This window comes from Nothobranchius furzeri, chromosome 15, assembly GCF_043380555.1.
Source record: "Nothobranchius furzeri strain GRZ-AD chromosome 15, NfurGRZ-RIMD1, whole genome shotgun sequence".
NCBI lineage: Eukaryota > Metazoa > Chordata > Actinopteri > Cyprinodontiformes > Nothobranchiidae > Nothobranchius > Nothobranchius furzeri.
The window spans coordinates 38,354,226-38,373,940 of NC_091755.1; the positions used below are offsets into that span (position 1 = coordinate 38,354,226).

General features: G+C 45.5%; 1 protein-coding gene across 4 annotated transcripts in view; it reads right to left on the reverse strand.

Annotated features, from left to right (window-relative positions):
• magi3a (membrane associated guanylate kinase, WW and PDZ domain containing 3a) overlaps positions 1–19,715 on the reverse strand; it is a 188,152-nt gene that overhangs the window by 2,593 nt on the left and 165,844 nt on the right. For all 4 annotated transcript variants that reach the window (XM_070544798.1, XM_070544799.1, XM_070544801.1 and 1 more), the window contains 11 exons: positions 17,452–17,652; positions 13,230–13,844; positions 10,411–10,442; positions 9,548–9,809; positions 8,270–8,364; positions 7,794–7,986; positions 5,110–5,310; positions 4,262–4,447; positions 4,085–4,178; positions 2,018–2,093; positions 1,690–1,827 (listed from right to left, as the gene is read on the reverse strand). In XM_070544798.1, the coding sequence (XP_070400899.1) occupies positions 1,690–1,827; positions 2,018–2,093; positions 4,085–4,178; positions 4,262–4,447; positions 5,110–5,310; positions 7,794–7,986; positions 8,270–8,364; positions 9,548–9,809; positions 10,411–10,442; positions 13,230–13,844; positions 17,452–17,652 (2,093 nt within the window). The remainder of the gene's footprint in view (positions 1–1,689; positions 1,828–2,017; positions 2,094–4,084; positions 4,179–4,261; positions 4,448–5,109; positions 5,311–7,793; positions 7,987–8,269; positions 8,365–9,547; positions 9,810–10,410; positions 10,443–13,229; positions 13,845–17,451; positions 17,653–19,715) is intronic.

Below are 19,715 nucleotides of genomic sequence, written 5' to 3' on the forward strand. Positions count from 1 at the left end.
TTCTTATTCCACACTGCCCCCTAGTGGTAGACACAAGTAACTTCTAAAGCTGGTTTAGCAAGTAACACAAAATAAACACGTCTTCGTTCATCTTATGCATTCCATCCGTCCATTTTCATCCGCTTATGCGGGGTTGGGTTGAGGGGGTGGTGGCCTAGACAGAGGCCCAGACATCCCTCTCCCCAGCCACTTGGGCCAGCTCCTCCAGAGGGATCCAAAAGCATTCCCTGGCCAGCCGCGAAATAGTCTCTCCAGGGTGTCCTGGGTCTTCCTTTAGGTCTTCTACCAGTTGGATGTGCCCAGAAAACCTCACCAGGGAGGTGTCCAGAAGGCATCTTAACTAGATGCTTGATGTGGAGGAGCAGCGGGTCTACTCCGAGCCCCTCCTGGATGACCGAGCTTTTCACCCTATCTCTAAAGCCGGGCGTACACTGTGTGACATTTTCACTCGTAGCACTCAGCTTCAGCTCAAACTGTACGACTTCCTCGCAGGGCAGATCTCACGAGCCATGCGCTCACACTGCACGACCCAGTTCTCGGATGCGATCTGACTGCTCACACTGTACGTCTGGTAGCAACACGTCGGCCCTAAAAATGTGCTAAAAATAGCAGTTTTTACACAACACGTCAGACTTTTTTGTCTTGTTTTGCCTGTTGTCCTTCGGGAGTGCTGCAGGAGGACACACAGGGATTTATGGGGGTTGGATGAGGAAAACGAAATAAAGAAAGTAAATCAGTGTTTTGTGATCAGTTTAATTTGACATGAACACGACAAACACGCTCTCTCGACAATCTTTGTGAGTAAAAAAACGTGTAGAAACAAAAACGAACAACGTGTGTTATTAGGGAAATAGCGAGCGAGCGGCGTTGATGCATGATTGCGCATGCGCCGTGAGCGGTTCTGATACTTTTTGGGTCGCAGCGCCGCTTCAACAGTGCGATACCCTCACGAGGGACGAGCAAAATATTAAACACGCCAGAAGTCCGTGCGAGCTCACGATTGCTGATCGGTAGCTGGTCACGTGGTGTTAATCGCCTCTCGTAACCCCCTGTACACTACACGACCGCTCGGCGCAAAACTCGCCCCGATGTCGTGGATTCTCGCACGACTGGAAAATCGGCTCAAAAAAGTGAAAAAGTCGCACAGTGTACGCCCGGCTTAAGGGAGAGCCCATCCACTCTGCGGAGAAAACTAATTTTGGATCGCTTGTATCCGCAATCCCGTTATTTCGGTCACTACCCAAAGCTCATGACCACAGGTGAGGGTAGGAACGTAGATCGATCGGTAAATCGAAAGCTTCGCCTTCTGGCTCAGCTCTCTCTTCACCACGACAGACCGGTACAACGCCCGCATCAATGCAGACGCAGCACCAATCTACCTGTCGATCTCGTACTCCATCTTTCCCTCGCTCATGAACACGACCGAGATGCTTAAACTCCTCCACTCGGGACCTCATCCCTCACCCGGAGAAGACAGTCTTATGTACTAAATTATCTTTATTCAAGTGGTGTCTATGGAGAACCGTGACTTCCTGTTCAGGCATGGGCAAGTACAATCCACCCATTCATCCCCATATTCTGACGTGTTCTGTTCTATCGTTACCAGTTTTACCACAGCATTTTGGTTTATAGGGGTTTGCATAGATTTCTGATTGAGCTATAATTAAAAGAGCAGATAAATGAACCCACGTGTATCCTCCCATCTTTGAGCGCAGGCCCCTCCTCAGCGAGCCGCAGGATGTACAGGCCCATGTTGTACTCTTTTCCTCCTCTCAGGCTGAAGCCGAAACCCCGCTGGCTGCGCTCGAGCTCCACCACGAGGCAGCCCTGTTAGTCCCAGAGAGAAACAAAATACGTCTTTACGACTGGGGCACTTCATAAAAAGTCCACCGCAAACTCAAGACAATGCAGCAAAAATCAGTTTCACCCTTAACGTGACTTAAAACACATCACGGTTTGCTGACATCATTAAAATACAGCTAAAGCCTTAAACACCAGACGGTGTCTTTGGTTTTACCTGCTTGGGGCCTGATGCGATGAGTGCTCCCCGTTCATTTGGCTGGACCGAGTTCTTCAGATCAGAGTCACCATTCCTGTCACAGATTTTAAAAAAAGGAGTCAACCACACTGGGTTGTTCTTAAAGCATAAAACCGTAACACTGAAAACTCTGATCCACGCTTTGCCACGCCTTGATTCCAGCAGCACAAGCCTCTCTCTCTCTCTCTCTGATGATTTCATTATTTAACCCGAGCAGAGAAACGTAAATCCTTCCAAGAGCCGTGCTGCAGCCAAGTTTCAGTGACGGATAACAGCGGCACGCTTTAACGCTTCGCAGAGCTCATTACAATGCCTCTGTGGGAACTTAGCCGTGCTGACACACCATCTGAAGAGCTGAACATCCTTAGCGGCTCCAGCCCTGATGAGTGTTTGTGCACTTCACGCTGCCAAGCTGTCAGCCGCAGCTCGCATCTGAGCCTGGGTCGACCCGAGGCATGTGCTGCTGATTAAACCAGGAGGCAGAGTGCTGCTGAGTAATGGAGAGACGTCAACAATGAAGAGAGAAGGTGGTTAAAGGTGGCTCCAGTAGAAGAGTAGACACAGGTCACTCTCCCTGGAAATAGGGTCAAAAGAAAAGGATGGTCCTTCATTAATTCCACTTCTGTCTCTCTGTCCAAGTCGATGGGGTGGTGTGTGTGTGTGTGTGAAGGGGGTTAGATAACAAGGAGCACATACTCCATTAATGACAATCGGCCACATGGCAGCAAAGCACCAGAGGGGCTTTGGAACGATTGGGGCTGAAACTCTGGTTGCATCAAACCTGGGATCAGAAGCTTGTGTGAAGTGAAAGATGGAACGATCCCCTTTAGAGCCGATGTAACAGAGGGCTTTGGCTGTTTGCACACACCAGGATCGGTGTGAAGTAGACTAAGCCGGGCGTACACTGTGCAACTTTTTCACTCGTAGCACTCAGCTTCAGCTCAAACTGTACGACTTCCTCGCAGGGCAGATCTCACGAGTCATGCGCTCACACTGCACGACCCAGTTCTCGGATGCGACCTGACTGCTCACACTGCACGTCTGGTAGCAACACGTCGGCCCTAAAAATATGCTAAAAATAGCAGTTTTTACTCAACACGTCAGACTTTTTTGTCTTGTCTTGCCTGTTGTCCTTTGGGAGTGCTGCAGGAGGACTCACAGGGATTTATGGGGGTTGGATGAGGAAAACGAAATAAAGAAAGTAAATCTGTGTTTTGTGATCAGCTTAATTTGACATGAACACGACAAACACGCTTTCTTGACAATCTTTGTGAGTAAAAAAACGTGTAGAAACAAAAACGAACAGCGTGTGTTATTAGGGAAATAGCGGGCGAGCGGTGTTGATGCAGGATTGCGCATGCGCCGTGAGCGGTTCTGATACATTTTGGGTCGCAGCTGCTCGCAGCGCCGCTTCAACAGTGCGATACCCTCACGAGGGACGAGCAAAATATCAAACACACCAGAAGTCCGTGTGACCTCACGACTGCTGGTCGGTAGCTGGTCACGTGGTGTTAATCGCCTCTCGTAACCCCCTGTACACTACACGACGCTCAGCGCAAAACTCGCCCTGATCTCGTGGATTCTCGCACGAGTGGAAAATCGGCTCAAAAAAGTGAAAAAGTCGCACAGTGTACGCCCGGCTTAAGGGAGACTACTAGATCTCAACCAGCAACACAGGATGCCTGGTCCTAAATGTTCCGCCTCTTTAGTTCTCCAGGCTTGTGTTGTGCTTGTATTCTGAATCTTCATCATTGGAAGGAAGAACCTCCTCTTGAGGCTCTCCACCCAAATGAGTGGACTAAACTGCGGAGGCTCTGGACTGTACCGGTTCACGTCCAACACAAGGCCCTAGCCCACATCCAACTCACCTTACTGAACATGATCTGAACAAATATTTGGCTTGTGAGCAGAAAACACCCAACAAATCCCACAACGCACTCAAGCTACACACTGAAAACAAGTTGGACATCTTAACACGTGGAACCATTTAAATAACACGCACAAGAAGCACTTCATCGTCTGAACTCCACGTGTACGTTTGTGTACCTGTCTTGGTAACTGGGAGGCTGTTGGCCCACAGCTCTGTGCTGGGCCGAAGGGCTCTGCTTCACAGAGTTTGTTCCAGAAGGAGGAGCTCCGTCTGTGAGGACACACCGACCTTTTCTGTTATCTGGTTCTCCTCGGTGATCAGGGCGGTAGAAATTGAGACTCGAGCCAACTTACCGTCTTCAGGTACGACAGTCAGGGTGACCGTGTTCCCGGCGTCCTTGATGAGCTGAACGATGTCGTTGTGCGACATCTCCATGATGGACTGACCGTTCACCGCAGAGATACGGTCGCCCACTTTCACCTGACCACTCTGATCCGTGGGGCTGCCTTCAATTATACGACCGATTTTATGAGGTATGACTGGAAGAAAGGAAAAGAGCAACGATGATCATGTTCAGCAGAAACAACAAGCAACGAAAAAAGACACCTGTACAAATGTGGGGAAATGTTCTAGATTCTTATGTGATTATGTTGAATTTAGGTGTAATTCTAATGAAAAAGTATTCAAAAATAGCCACACGCTCCACAGCTTTGAGCCGAGAAGGGAACGCAGTGATGACGAATCAGTTTCTGACACCCCAAGAAAAAACAATAAGCTCAGTCAATATAAATGTTCTGGTTTAAAAAATGCTCCCAAGCTTTTTGCATCCATCAGAATGCTCGATTAGATTCTAATCCCTGAAAACACAGATCGTCCCTTTCGCCAGCAGCATCTCTGCTGCGCGCTGATAGAATCGAGCTATGAAAACAAGCCCTCCCCATGGCTTAATTACATTATTCCCGTTAAGACAGATGAGCTCATTTGGGTTAAAGTGATCAGAAAATGCCAGCTGTGTCTAACTCAGACAGAGGTCTTAATCCGGTTCATACTGGCGCAGATGGAAACAGCGACGCTGCTATTAAACTAATATGTAACAAATACATGCAGTTTGGCTTCATTCTGTTTGCATTTTCATTACGTTCAAAAGTCACCCGTGAAGTGATTTTACGTGATGAAAGATCTTTTCTGATCTGATGCTAACCTCCGGGTGGGGGCTTGTTCTTCGATGTGAGAATGACAAAGCCAAAGCCCTCGTTGTCTTTGCGCTGCAGTGTGACGTCGAAGCTCTCCGGTCTGGAGGGCTGAGCGGGGTGCGTGCTGGGAGGCGTGGAGGGAGAGCTGCTGACCAGAGCCGACGCCACCTGTTGGGGCTTCTGGCCGCTCTCCTCCTCTCCACTGCCATCTGAGAGACAAGCATGCACAATCAGAAAAGACTGTATCAAAGCTCTAACCAGCAAAACATACATTATGAAAATATTCTCTAAACTGCAGGCATAAATTGTTAGGTATTTTTATTAAATGTTCATTTTGCTTGGTCTGTGAATCTTCCTTTGTGTGGGGGGTGATGGGTCTCTGCACCTCTGTAACCCAAGAAGGCCCCGCCTTCTCCATCCTTTGCTGATTAAAGCCACTGGAAACTCTGAAGAAAGTGGGAGACGCATGGCAGCTAGCTTTGGAGAGAGTTACTGTCATATATGGTCTCCCCCTCATTTGGCAATTTGGTATAAAATGTCTCCCTTTTGTCCTGTGTGTTCATTTCAGGTTCCAGGGTTATGGAGAAGTACAAATTACCCAACATTTAATTACCCAACATTTTGGTGGAGGATGCGGGCATGCAGAGCTGGTGAGCTGAGGGCTTTGTCCGGAGCAGAGTGGGGGAGGTTTGCGGTTGGCTCCATGGACGGGTTTTCAGCGCCCAGCTCTCGCATGACGATTCAGGGTAATGGAAATTATGAATAATCAATCTACTCTTTGGGGCGACGGTGGCACAGGAGTCAAGTGCTCGCCTTTCAATCGGAGGGTTGCAGGTTCGAGCCCCGCTCAGTCTGTCGCTGTCGTTGTGTCCTTGGGCAAGACACTTAACCCACGTTGCCTGCTGGTGGTGGTCGGAGGGACCGGTGGCGCCAGTGCTCGGCAGCCTCGCCTCTGTCAGTGTGCCCCAGGGCAGCTGTGGCTACATTGTAGCTCATCCCCACCAGTGTGTGAATGTGTGTGTGAATGGGTGAATGACTGATTGTGTTGTAAAGCACCTTGGGGGGTTCCATGACTCTAGAAGGCGCTATATCAAATACAGGCCATTTACCATTTTACTCTCTCTCTCTCTCTGTGTCGTCCTTTAAGGTAATATGGGATAAATGAAAAATTACCTATCATAAATCTGAATAAATATACTAAAAAAAGTCTGTATTTAAGCTGGACGCCAGCGAGTAAAAGTGCGTCTTTAACAGCTGCTGAAAGTTTCCCAGTCTCTGTGCTGATTTGAGGCGGAGCCTGCAGTTATCACCACGACCGCTCTTGGGACTGATCATCTCGATACTTGAAATCAAAGCTCTGACAGAAAAGTGATGGAGTCAAAGGTCCCTGAGATGGGCTGGGATGACGCCAGATCAATAAGAGTCTTCAAAAATAAAAACATCCTCTGAAAGTCGATTCTGTTTTAGACAGGAAGCCAAAAGAGTCGAACCATCACTGGTGGCAAATAGTCTGGTTTTCTGGTATTATATGCAAACCTACAGCCAAGGAGGAGGAGGACCTCAACCCCAATACAAACATTTATATAACCCAAGAACTTGGTGATAAAAGTGGAACACTACCTTTGCTATAAGTCATAACTGATCTGATCTGTTTGAGGATCTGTCAAAAGTGCCTTAACAGAGACTTGAGTGGTGATCGAAGCTGGGCCCAGATTTAAGCCTAGAGGAACTCCATGAGTGAGTGGTGCTGCATCTCAAGAGCAAGACTGTGGTCATGATCACACATAGCCAGGTTTTTGTAAAACAGAACATCCTCCCCCATCCATCTAGGAAAAAAACTTGGGTCCACACCATTTTGATTTCGGTAAACATATCCAGTTGATTGTGAAGAACATTCATAAACATGCCAAGCCTGTAGGCGGCGGTAATTTCCCGAATCCCTGAAAAATGTCCTCCGTTGTCTGTGCTCTTCTACACAGAGCGGCTATTGTACAAACAAGCTAGTGCATGTGATGTCACACAGCCTGAACCCCCGGTTACTTACGTCCACAAGCAAATGCTAACAGAGAATTCACAAATCTCCACCTTGATCGGGTTTTTTTTTTTAAGAATGGTTTTTGGTGACTTCGCCAAACCAAAGAAACATTTCTGCATTTTGTGGGACACCCAGCTACGTGTGAACAGGGCCTGAGTCTTGTCAGATAGCAGTTAGGTGTGCCTTTCACTGCAGCAGGAGGGACACGCTGCTGTAAGGAAAACTCTGCACATCCTCTATTTGCCATTCTTTGAGAATTAAATCAGCTCTTTTAGCTGAAATACTTTAATCTTCCATTGAAACAGCCCCATTGAGCCTCAAGAGATAAACAGCAACCCCACTCCACCATTTATAAAATATGTATTTCTCTTTACTGAAATCTAATAAATGGAATCCTTCCAAAACTTTCATTTCCTCTTTAGGAAAACCTCCACATACCAGGAACTCAACTTTGATCAAACCCCGCTTATTCTAATTTCTCCAACGAGGAAGTCACCCAGAGCAAATTTAAGGGATTACGGAGAAAATCCCACATCAAAGCGTTTCCTCTGCGGTTTTCCTCCAGCATACTGATCTCAGCCAAAGGAGGAGATGAAGAAACGGAGCTTTAAGTGCCCTCAGAGAAACGTAGAGCTGATTATCTGAAAGCAGACCTACCTGTGCTTGCCATTTTCCTGCGGACGGTGAGCATGACCTGACCATTGCGAGCAGCGTTGGTCATCAACTCCAGCACCTGTTTGTGCGATTTGCCCTTGACGGGAAAGCCATCTATACAAAGCAGCTCGTCTCCCGCCCGCAAGCGCCCGTCCTTCTCCGCTGCACCTAGAGGTACGATTGCCCCGATGTACACCTGTAGATGCCGGATGATGATAGAAAATCAGGCTGATCTGAGAGCCAGCACACAGATCATCTGGCATGATATCAACTGGTTGGAATCCCTGAAGTTGTGCAGTTGATGATGTAAAATGAGATGCTGAGTTTTCCCCCCATCATCCTACAGCTTTAAATTTCTACTATCAGCAGCTGGCAGCAGCTCAGATTGGGTGTGCGACTGCTGTTCTGTGCTATCTGAGGAGTTGGGATTAGAGCAGCACAGCATGGCTCGTGTGAAACGCTTGTACACCACTACGCACCGGCTGTTCTGGGCCCTCTCCTCCCAGGACTCTGAAGCCAAAACCCGATTCCTGATTCCTTTTGATGAACACATCCAGGTCCTTGGTATTCGGTGCTGCAGAGAGGAAAATCGATGCAAGACGATGAAGAAAAAGTGCCAAAAATGTGATTTAAGTAGAGAGAAAAATGCATGATACGTTTACTCATGATAACTTGAAATGGAATGTTTCAAATATAGACAATATTTTCAAAATACCACATAAAATGCTGAGACATTTTGTAGGTTGGAGCTTTTTAAGAGGCCATTTTTCTGCTGGCACCCACTACTAACAGTCTGCTGATATGGCCACTAGATGGCCACAGTGAGCCCAAGCAGGGGTGTTTATCTCAGCACAATAAAAGAGGATGTGACCGTGAATTGTTGCCCTCATAGCTTTATTTTGAAAGGATTCCAATGGGAGGGAATTACTGCCATGGGAGAACTACACCTTTACTAGCAAAATGCAGGTAAACCTCTCTGTCTCAGCTAGCCACATTTTATAGATAATCAGATGAGAATTTATAGGTAAACATGTTTTACTAAACATCCTCATCCTTTTTTTAAACAAACATGAAACAGACAAAAGCTATAACATTGGATTGGTTCAACAGTTTTTTTAACAAAACAATTTGCAAAAAAAAAAAAAAAAAAAAAAAGTAATGGCTTGTTTCCACTACCAAACTACAGAGAGAGAGAGAGAGAGAGAGAGAGAGAGAGAGAGAGAGAGAGAGAGAGAGAGAATTAATGTATAACCGATGTGTATAACCTGCTGAAATTAATAACAATAATATTGCAGAAACAAATTTTTGGTACAAAGGTCTTTGAGTCTAACGTGAAAATAAAGCAGAGAATATATTCCACACTTAATCATGGTGGTGTGATACATTTTGGGAAATTTAAAGATAAAATGGGATTTCTTTAAATTATTTTTTGGTTGGTAAAAATGACATCTATCAAAATTTGCTGTAAAGGCATTAACTCTAGGACCACTGAAGTAATAGGATATTATTCTACATGAAGACATGATGACAGTGGCAGAGGAGGCAATGCGAGTTTCATAACCCGAGGGTTGCAGGATTGAAAGAAAGAAAAAAAAAATTTGCAAATGTAAAAGCTATTTCTCCAAACTGAGTTTGTTCAGGAAGCTGGATCAAATGATCATTTAGAAGCTTTCATGCAGAAAAAGTTTAAAAATAATTTAAAAAATGGCCTTGTTATACGTTTTTATCCAAATGATTTGTGAGGAAACTTCACTCACGCCTGCTGTCCATCAGTGCTCTGGACTTCAGGTAAAGCTCAGACGGGTCCGGTTTGGGTGAAGACGAGCGCAGGTTGCTGGTGGACGCGGGGAGCCCGCCGGGGACCGCCTCTGGCTGACTGAGGGTCTCTGTGCTATTTGTTACCTCCTGCCTCTGCTGCTGGATGAGGGGCTGGGAGGACTGGTGGGGCGGCTGGGCAGCAGCAAAGGCCGTCTGCTGCAGGGAAGGCTGAGATGTGGCGTGGGACATGGGACCTGTGCACTACAACACATCATCAAGAGGTGGGATAAACAGCTGATTATTGCATGACCTCAGGCGAAAGAGCACAACATCTGTTAGTCACGAAAACTACGCGTGTGTCACTCAGCTGCAGCGGCAATTAAAACATAACTCTCAGAGATTTGTGTCTGCAGGAGCAAGGATGCAGTCAAACTCGGGATGGATTAGGCTGCAGAATAAAAGGCCCCCAAAATAGCTCATCAAAACAGGATAGCGCTGCGTTTCCCCAACAAAACAGGATGAGTACGTCTGTTTCTGCCTCTCTAAAGCGCAGCACGGAGGAGCAGCTCAGGGGAAGCTGTTGAACATGAAATACCATCTTACACACACCCAAACACACACACACATGTTAAGGTGCTGTTTGCATGGAGCCAGCATGTTTACCCACACGCAGCTCCAGAAATAACAACCTGCCTAACGTGGGCTCGCTGAATAATGCAGCTTAGAGCAGCGACACGTGAGCAGAGCAACAGGAGGGAAACGATTTAGAGTTGAATAATTCAGCAGCACGTTTGTCTTTACTGTTCTTTTTCTGTTTAATTATAGATTCAAGCAAAAAACACAAGAACATGATTTAACTTACAGGTTTTAGTGATTTCACAGGAGATGTCTGACCTGTCAGGGAAAGGAAAGGGACGGTTAAATCTTTGATAATTCAATTTTCAATTCAATTATTTCACTCAAAGTTTAAATATACAAACTTCAAATTAGAAGTGAAATAGGGGGAGGAAGAAAGAAGAAGAAAAAATCTTGTAAATAGCCTTATACACAAAAAATAAACTGCTCTCTTACTTCCACAAATAATATCACTACTAAAAAATTAATCCTCCATCCTCAACTCACCAAATCAGACGATTTTAGCATTTTATCTTTATACATTTTTTTGAATTGATCAGTAGTTGTACATTTTTTTAATTCATCATCCAGGTTATTCCATAATTTCACACCATATATTGAAATACACATTTGCTTTAATGTAGTACGAACAAATATCCTTTTAAACTCTGGTTTCTTTCTACTCTTATCATGTTTTGGGATCGAAACAAAGAACCTTTGTAGATTAGTTGGCAGTAATAATAAACAATCACACGGCTTTAAGGCGGACCCATACCACACCAGAGCTTCCTTAAGAGCTTTGCACCGAATATTCACCAATAGTTTTGTCAAGTGGGCTCCCAGACAATTATTAAAGCTTCATTTCATTTGATATCTTGCTTAAAATTTGTGAGTGAAAGGGTAAATCAATAGTGACAGAATCTGTTCAATCAGCAGGGGGCAGTAGACTCAAGTATCAGGAATCGTAGGCCTGTGTTACAGGATGGAAGGAGGTAGACCTACAGCCAGGGGAAACGTGTGTTTTAGGTTAAAGTGGACACTTACTTGCTGCAGATACAAATCCTCAAGTTTTAGATTCATGCAAACTTTTGGGTTTACTTTGGTTCTTAGTTTCTCCTCATTTGAATTTCTTACTTATGTTTAAAACAGATGTTGTACCAGGAGCTGTTCTCCAAACGATCCGAACCTTTGACTTGAGCAGCTTCACGTCATCACTCATTACCATCTTACCCAGGTGGGTCTGTTCCTATCAGAGCTGATGAGACGGACGACTAGTCTGAACCTGCCGCGACCAAAACGTGTTGCTGCTGAACTTAAACAAAAGCTAACGTGAAATGATGTCACGAAACTCTGCAAAACTCTTAAGTTTGCAACAAATATATACTTGGGTGAACTAATGTAAAGATTTTGGAGACTTGACCTGTTTTAAGAGCGCTTTGGTCACTTTGGAATATTTATCCAGTCTGATCAGAAAGCAATCTCCAACAGACTAAAGTGTTTTAGAAGTTTGATACAGAAACATGTGTTTATCCTCTAATACGCTTCATCATCCTTCAGTGGCTCCTTTAGCATAGGAAGCATGGCAGCATCCTGAAGAATGAGAATGTCCCTTCCCGAAACAGTAAAAACAGCACAGACACAACTGGTTATTGTGTAATTAAAAATACTAATGAAGACTATTTCATTACTTTAAGATTCAAGGAGCCGTTTACTGGTTTGTTTGAACATTTCCTGCACGTCAAGTTTTATTCAGCCGTTGCAGGTCTGTACTTCAGCACTCATGCACATCTCCACCTCTTCTCCTTAACCTCGAAAAGTCTTACAGTGCTTAAGAAAACAGGTCATTTTTGACTATGTGACTAGTTTTGCTCACATCTCACCAGGTCCTTTCCTCCGCTGGTCTTCACGCCCGTTTTCCTGCTCTCTTCCATTTTCAGCTCATTTTATGTTGTTTGTAGTATTTTATGCTTCGACTAATTTGGATTTCCTGCCGCTGATGTGCCGTTGTTCTACAAGCTAGTTCAAGTTTATAAATTCTCCATCTGCCTGCACATCTGCATTTCAGTTTCTAATCAAACGAGAATGTTGTTGCAAAGAATAGAAATGTTTTCTGGGAGCTACAAACGCTACAGTTACTAAACAGAACACACACACACACACACACACACACACACACACACACACACACACACACACACACACACACACACACACACACACACACACACACACACACACACACACACACACACACACACACACACACACACACACACACACACACACACACACACACACACACACAGATAGATAAGGCCCCCAGAGCGCACAGCAGAACCCGGCTCAGTGCATCTGATGTGTGGGTGCAACGTTGATCTCTTGAATCTAGGCTACTGCACTGCAGCAAAGGCAAAGAAAAAAGAACGAGCCCTTCAAATCTGTGAAAGCACGAAGCAAGAAAGCGAGTGGTGATGATTACCCACCACGCTCCTGCTCTCTCCATGCCTTCCCTTCCCTCCTTCTCTTAAGGCAGTGAGTGAATCAGTAAAACCGTCATCCCCCCCCCCCCCCCCCCCCCCTCTTCTTCCCAGCACTTGTGACTGCACTTTGCTTACTTCCTGTTTTGGGAGGTAGATGATGCAGAGCTGGCATGGACTAGAGCGTGAAATTGCTTTATTTAACAAGGAGTGTGTGTGTGTGTGTGTGTGCATGTATTCAAGCACAATGTGCTGCACACAAACCATCCTGTCATTTATAAATGAAAACATTTACACGATTCCGTCATTCTGACCTCCTCTAGACTCGGCAGATCTTAGACAAAGGGCGAATCATGCTGCTGCCTCACTGCTGAAGAAATTCATTTCAAATACAGACTGGACTGTCAGCCCATTGCTTTGTTGTTGTTGTTGTTTTAAGTGCTGTGCAAGCAACAGGTGATGCAAATCTGTGTGAGGGACACACTTCCACTTCATCTTTAGACTAGAGCCCGTTTGGTGTCAGAATAAAACTCTGGTTGATAAAAAAAAACAAAGTTTGCAGCATGACCCCTCCTTCCCGTGGACTCACCTCCTCTAAGCACCAGCACGTTGACCTCGCTGCCCACCGGCAGGTCTTTGAGGATGTCCACCACCTGGGAGTGGCTCAACGTTTGAACGTTCTGCCGGTTGATCTCCTTGATGACATCGCCCTTCAACAAGCCGCGGCACCACTGCGCATCCAAGATCATCTTCACCTTCTGACCCAGGGGACAGTCGGCAATGGCAAAGCCAAAACCTCCCGGGCCTTTGACCAATGGTACGCTCACCAGCTCCGGCTGCAACAGAGTGGAGTCTGGCCCTTCCTGGTTTAGGGTGAGAGGAAGGTTCTGTTGCTGCAGCTGGGGATGTGGAAGGCGTCCTCCTCCATTAGTCATGGGTGGAACTGAGGCTGTGTGCCGGGACAGGGTTCCTCCATCTGGGACGTTCTGTGGTGTGGAAGTGGACGGAGAAGAGGAGGCATCCTTCGAGGCAATGAGGCTCCCCGACACTTCCTCGCTGCTGCTGGAGTCGTCAGGAAGAGGGTAACCCCGGCACAGGACCAGGTCTACGTATTGGTTGATTGGAATGGACTGGAACATCTGCACCGCATCAGCGTGAGTCTTCCCCAACACACACGCCCTGTTTATGTCCACTATGACATCACCTAAAAGAAGAACAAAGAGCTTTCACAAACACTCCACATAAATGGTTGGGTCTACCAGGATTTGGACCTACAACCACCTGTGGGCTTTACAAAGAATTGTCTGAAAAAGAGAAAATCCCCAGTGAATGAAAACGTCCTCTTCAGGTCAGAAGTCAGGAGAATGTTCAAAGTAGTTTGAGATGCTAGAAAAACAACAGCGGCTCAGACAAGCCCTGGTTCCCGCAGGCGGCGTGGCTGGTGAGGGTGTTTGTGATTAAAACTAGGGGTGCTCCGATTGATCGGCCGCAGATAATTATCGGCCGATTTTCCTGCAAAAGTGTGTGATCTGTGATCGCCGATCGCTGCCTTTCATTTCCGCTCTGGCACTGGCGCTTACTCTTCCCGGCTGGTAGTTCACCCTTCCGCTTCTCCCCGCTTAGTGCGCATGCGCGTGGCGGCAAACCCGCGAAGACAAACAAGTCTGCCGTGCGGAACTTCTTTACGGTGTGCGAGAGTGATATTAAGTTTGCGTCTTGCAACACTTGCAACGAAAACATACCCCGCGGAGGAAGCACTTCAAAAAAATTCAACACGATGAATTTGATCCGACATTTAAAGACTAAACACTTGGCGGAGCACGGTGAGTTTTCGAGGCTCACCGCAGACAATGAAAAGAAGGCTGCTAATGCTAATGCAGCCACAGTCAGACGGCAGCTAACGCAGCCGACGCTTGGAAACACTCGCCCATATGAGCGTGACAGTCAAAAGGATAAGCAAATTACCCGTAAAACCATCAAGTTTATTGGACTTGACGACCAGCCTTTTTCAGTTGTGGAAGACGCCGGATTCCGCCGACTACTAACCCACTTGGAACCTCGCTACATGCTACCGGGACGCAAATATTTCGCCGACGTAGCCCTTCCAGAGCTCCACCAGACAGTGTATTCTTTCATCGAGGGACTCCTTGAAGAAAGCGTCTCATCCTCTGTGAGTTTCACAAGTGACATTTGGAGCTCAGGTGTCAGTCCTGTGTCAGTGCTGAGCTTAACTAGCCTAGTGAACTAGACCAAATTCTTGCTTTGCAAAGTTTGGTCTAGGCACGCTCCATTGGAACCTCCACAGCTCCTACCAGGACTCTGGCTAGCCAATCACAGCTCTCTAGAGGGGTTTCAAACACAAAAAGAGCTGTGATTGGTCCATAATGGTGGGCCAATCATCGTGCTCTATCTGCTTAGTGAACAAATCACAGAGCTTTTTCCGCTTTGTGGGCCAATCAGGGCACTCTATATGCCTGGTGGGTGGGATGATGCAACAGAGTGAAACAAGTGTATGTCACATTCATTGTCCAGTGGAATAAGGAGATCATTTGAAAGACAACAGTAGAACCCGCCCCACAACCGAGAGCCGTCAATGGAGTGTTGCCAGACTAAATAATACATTTATTTAGTCTGGCTTGCCAGGCTAGAGCGTAACAGCTCACTGGATGTATCTGAATGTATCCTTGGTTAGTTAATTTGATTTAGGCGCTGATGTGAGACATTGACTTTTTTTGCACTATTTGTAGCCTAAAGAGAGCCTTAATGTTTTCAATTTCTTATAAATTGTTACTGATGTTACATAATTTGAAGTGAAGTAAAACCATGTTTTTTCTGAATTAATATGCAACACATGCATTAGAACTCACCATAGCTAAATGAACAATTTACAGCCAATCTATGTAACTGGTATCGGTAATCTGCTGACCGGCCTCTTGGCTGATCGGCATCGGTGATCGGCAGATTAAAACCTGATCGGAGCATCCCTAATTAAAACCCAGAAATCACTGATGAAAATAAACTGGATCACCCAGCAGCATCTCTCCTCGCTCCCAATAACAAAGTAGAACAAGACGATTCTCCGCTCCACCTCTCATCTCCTGAGCACCCTTGGCCAGGCCCTGATGAGGCCTGCTGACTGGATATCTGGCCCGGAGCCCAGAGGAGGATCCAGCCCACCAGCACAATCAATACTCTCCTCAAGCAAACGCCGCTAAGGTTCCACTCCCGCGATGAGCTTCGTATACCAACATGGAGCCTCACACTCGGTGCATGTTTTTTTTTAAATGCCTGATCCAATAAAAAGCGGAGTGAAGTAAACGCCATCGCAAGGTCCGCTGGTGTGAATAAATACAGCCGATACAAAGTGAGGAATGCAGGAACGCTGTTGCAGTCTGCTGCTTTGCTGTTAAAACCCAATGAAATTAATTACGTTCATCCTGTGGTACAGCTAATTTACCCCGCCCCCCCCCACGGGAAATGAGACAGTGAAAATAATTGCACTGTGTTCCACCTTCTCGATGATTCTCAGCTGCAGCAGCGCTCGTGTAGCGATCAATATTGGTGTTGTGTGAGTCCTAAAGCAGATATCACACCAAAGACTCAAATCACCGTGTGTGGTCACTGTGTACTAGTACTGCAGATGACTACGCTGGTGCACAGTATACTCTAGTCTTTACTGTAGGGCTGCATGCAGCATGACTGGTGAAACATCCAATTACTCAACCAGATTCAAGATGTCCAACACATCTTTTCAACCTTGGTAAACACCAAAATGGCTACAACTCAATGAAAAAGTCAATTTAAGACATATTAGACTAAGATTTGGCCTCCTGGTAGCAGAGCGGTTTCCCTAACACACGCTTTGAACGCTGATTTTAATGAAACTCTAAAACTTTAGTCATTGAATGCACATCTACATCAAATTTCACTTCTGAAGTCAACCCATCTCCAGATTGCCTCCACGCCTAATCAACGTAAGCAAACAACGGTGGCGATAACTTGGCCAGTTTACAGATAATAGCAGTGCCAACAGGTAGAATGATGTTACAGTGATCCCTCGCTACTTCGCGGTTTGTTTATCGCGGATTCACGACTTCGCGGATTTTTTTCTTTGGAGCCTTATTCAAGGGAAATTTGCCGATTCGCGGTATTTTTCTATGAGAAATATCAAGAAATTCCTGTCTTTTTTTTATCAATTTCATCATAGAATGCACTTTTTGTAATAAAACTATAAAAAAACCAAGTAAAAATACAGTACTATGTAAAGGGAGGGTTTTAAAAGTCTGAATACTGAATACGTACCTGTTAAATAAATACTGTAAATATGGTGTCCCTACTTCGCGGATTTTCACCTATCGCGGCCAGGTCTGGAACGCACCTACCGCGATAAACGATGGATCACTGTATTTTTTCATTGGGCCCAACTTCACCATAAGATTATCTCACCATGATCACTAATGGTTGAATGACCTGTTCAGCAGCTCACCGAGTTCTGCAGTAGCCGTTTCATCACCCACAGAATAAAACCATGTGGAATGAGGCAGAGAAACCTCTAAATATGCAGGACGGGTGCCTCTTATAGGCCGAGGGTTGTACTCCACTGCAGGAGCCGGTAAACCTAACTTAAAGGAAAACGAGGCCTTCACTTTCTAAATATGTCAAGAGACTCAAGTCAGACCACCCTGGATGTTCCTCTGATCCTCCTGGTGCAACTCTGTAGGATGGTCATTAATTTCATCGGCAGCAATTAAACCACTGGAGTCCCGGCACTGGAGGACACATTTATAATTAATGACTGATTTGAAAGTCACCTGGGGCAATCCTGTTGTCGTGTGCAGCAGGTCCATCAGGAAGAATGTTTTTCACTTGAAGGAACTCATCTGGGCGGTCTCCTCCGATGATGGTGAACCCGAACCCTTGAGGGCTTTTTCTGAGTGCCGTTTGCAGGATGACCCCCTGCAGCTGAGCCGGATCTCGTGTGAAACCTCGTGCTCCCCTGGCAGGCTCCCCTCCTGTAGATGTACAGTGAAAAAGAGACGAGGGGTCAAGAACAGGTGAAACATCCTATAAACTCTAATTTTTGTTTTCTAAAACACAAGAAGCCCCACATTTAGTCACTTTGTTGTGATTTGACAGAACCGACTGATGCAGGGTATCTGCAGGTTTAAGGGAACCAGATTTAAGACTTTTTAAGACCTTTTTTAAGGCCACTTTGACCAAATTTAAGCTATTTTTAAAAATTAAATTTAAGCTATAATTTCCAACTATTGCCTGGAACCGATGCTAACCACGTCGCAAAGGTGGGAATAGCCATCCAGTTACCATTAAACGTGCTTCCCCATGGCGCAAGCTCCCACTAGCTTAACCAGCTAATGTGCTCATCTAAAAATAGCCCCCTTTCACAACCAGCTGAATGTGTACGGTTCCACTTACGCCAACGTCATACACAAAAAATGCTGAACTAGGAATTCGCAAAATTTTAATAGAAATAAAAGAATCTAGTTTATTGCGTCTTTGGTAATTTGAGACATTTGGAAACTGTATTTAAGGATTATTTGTCATTTTTAAGGATTTTTAAGGTCTTAAATTTGGAAAAGCAAATTTAAGACTTTTTAAGGACCCGCGGATACCCTGTGATGGACACTCCCGAAAGAAATCCAAAGATTCTCCATGTTTCCACGTCTTCAGTGACACATCCCACTGAGTTTAGAGACTCATGCAGTGGGTGTGGCTTGCTCTCTGAATAATAATAATAATAATAATAATAATAATAATAATAATAATACATTTTATTTAAAAGCGCCTTTCAGGACACCCAAGGTCACTTTACACAAAACACGTAATAAAATACAATAAAACAATAATACAACCCAAAGAAGTAAAAACTGAGAGAAACATTTCAATAAAATCAGAGGTTGTAGGCATATTTAAACATATGTGTTTTGAGTTTTGTTTTGAAAAGGGTAAAACTGTCAATGTTCCTGATGTCTGGGGGAAGTGAGTTCCAGAGTCGAGGAGCAGAGCGGCTGAAAGCTCTGCTCCCCATGGTAGCGAGACGGGCAGAAGGAACCGCAAGATGGATGGAATAAGAAGATCTGAGTTAACGGGACGGGGTGTGAATACTTATAAGGTCTGAGATATATGGAGGAGAGAGGTTGTGGATTGCTTTGAAGGTATGAAGGAGAATTTTGAAGATGGACCTGAATTTAACTGGGAGCCAGTGAAGCTGCTGGAGAACCGGTGTGATGTGGTGAAAGGAAGGGGTTCTGGTGATAATACGGGCTGCTGAATTCTGGACCAGTTGCAGTTTATGAAGGAGTTTGTTGGGGAGACCATAAAGAAGTGAATTGCAATAGTCGATACGGGAGGTGACGAGGCTGTGGACGAGAATGGCGGCAGTGTGAGGGGTCAGTGAGGGACGGAGACGGTTTATGGAACGTAGATGGAAGTATGCTGACCGAATTAAGTTATTAATGTGAGCTTGAAAAGAAAGTGAGCTGTCGAGAATGACACCCAGACTCTTGACGTGAGGTGAGGGGGAGACTGTGGCGCTGTCAATAGTTAAAGAAAAGCTGTCAGAGGTTGAGAGGGTGGAGTTAGTGCCAACTAGAAGTAGTTCAGTTTTATTGCCGTTGAGTTTGAGGAAATTAGAGGTGAACCATGATTTGATTTCAGAGAGGCAGAGTGTAAGGGAGGATGGTGGGAGAGTTGAGTTGGTAATAGTTGAGTTGGTAATAGTTTCAGTTTACATTTCTGTACGCAACAGAAGATTGTGAGTGGCAACAGCTTTCCAAGGAACTCTGTAGCACATGTCCAAATCAATCCTAAGCAACAATAAAGTAGAGACAACATCCCTGACTACACATCACTCCCTGTCGGCATTCCTACATGACCTCCTGCAGACCCAAACTTTATCCCAATATTTTCCTGGCTAATTTCCTTAGTGGTGGCAGCACGATGCACACATGAACCAACCTCATAGAAGACGGGAAAGGAATGACGCTAGAGTGGGTGTGGGGAGACCGAAGGAACAGAAGAGTGGGCTCTGACAGAAGGAGGTGAATTCTGACCGATT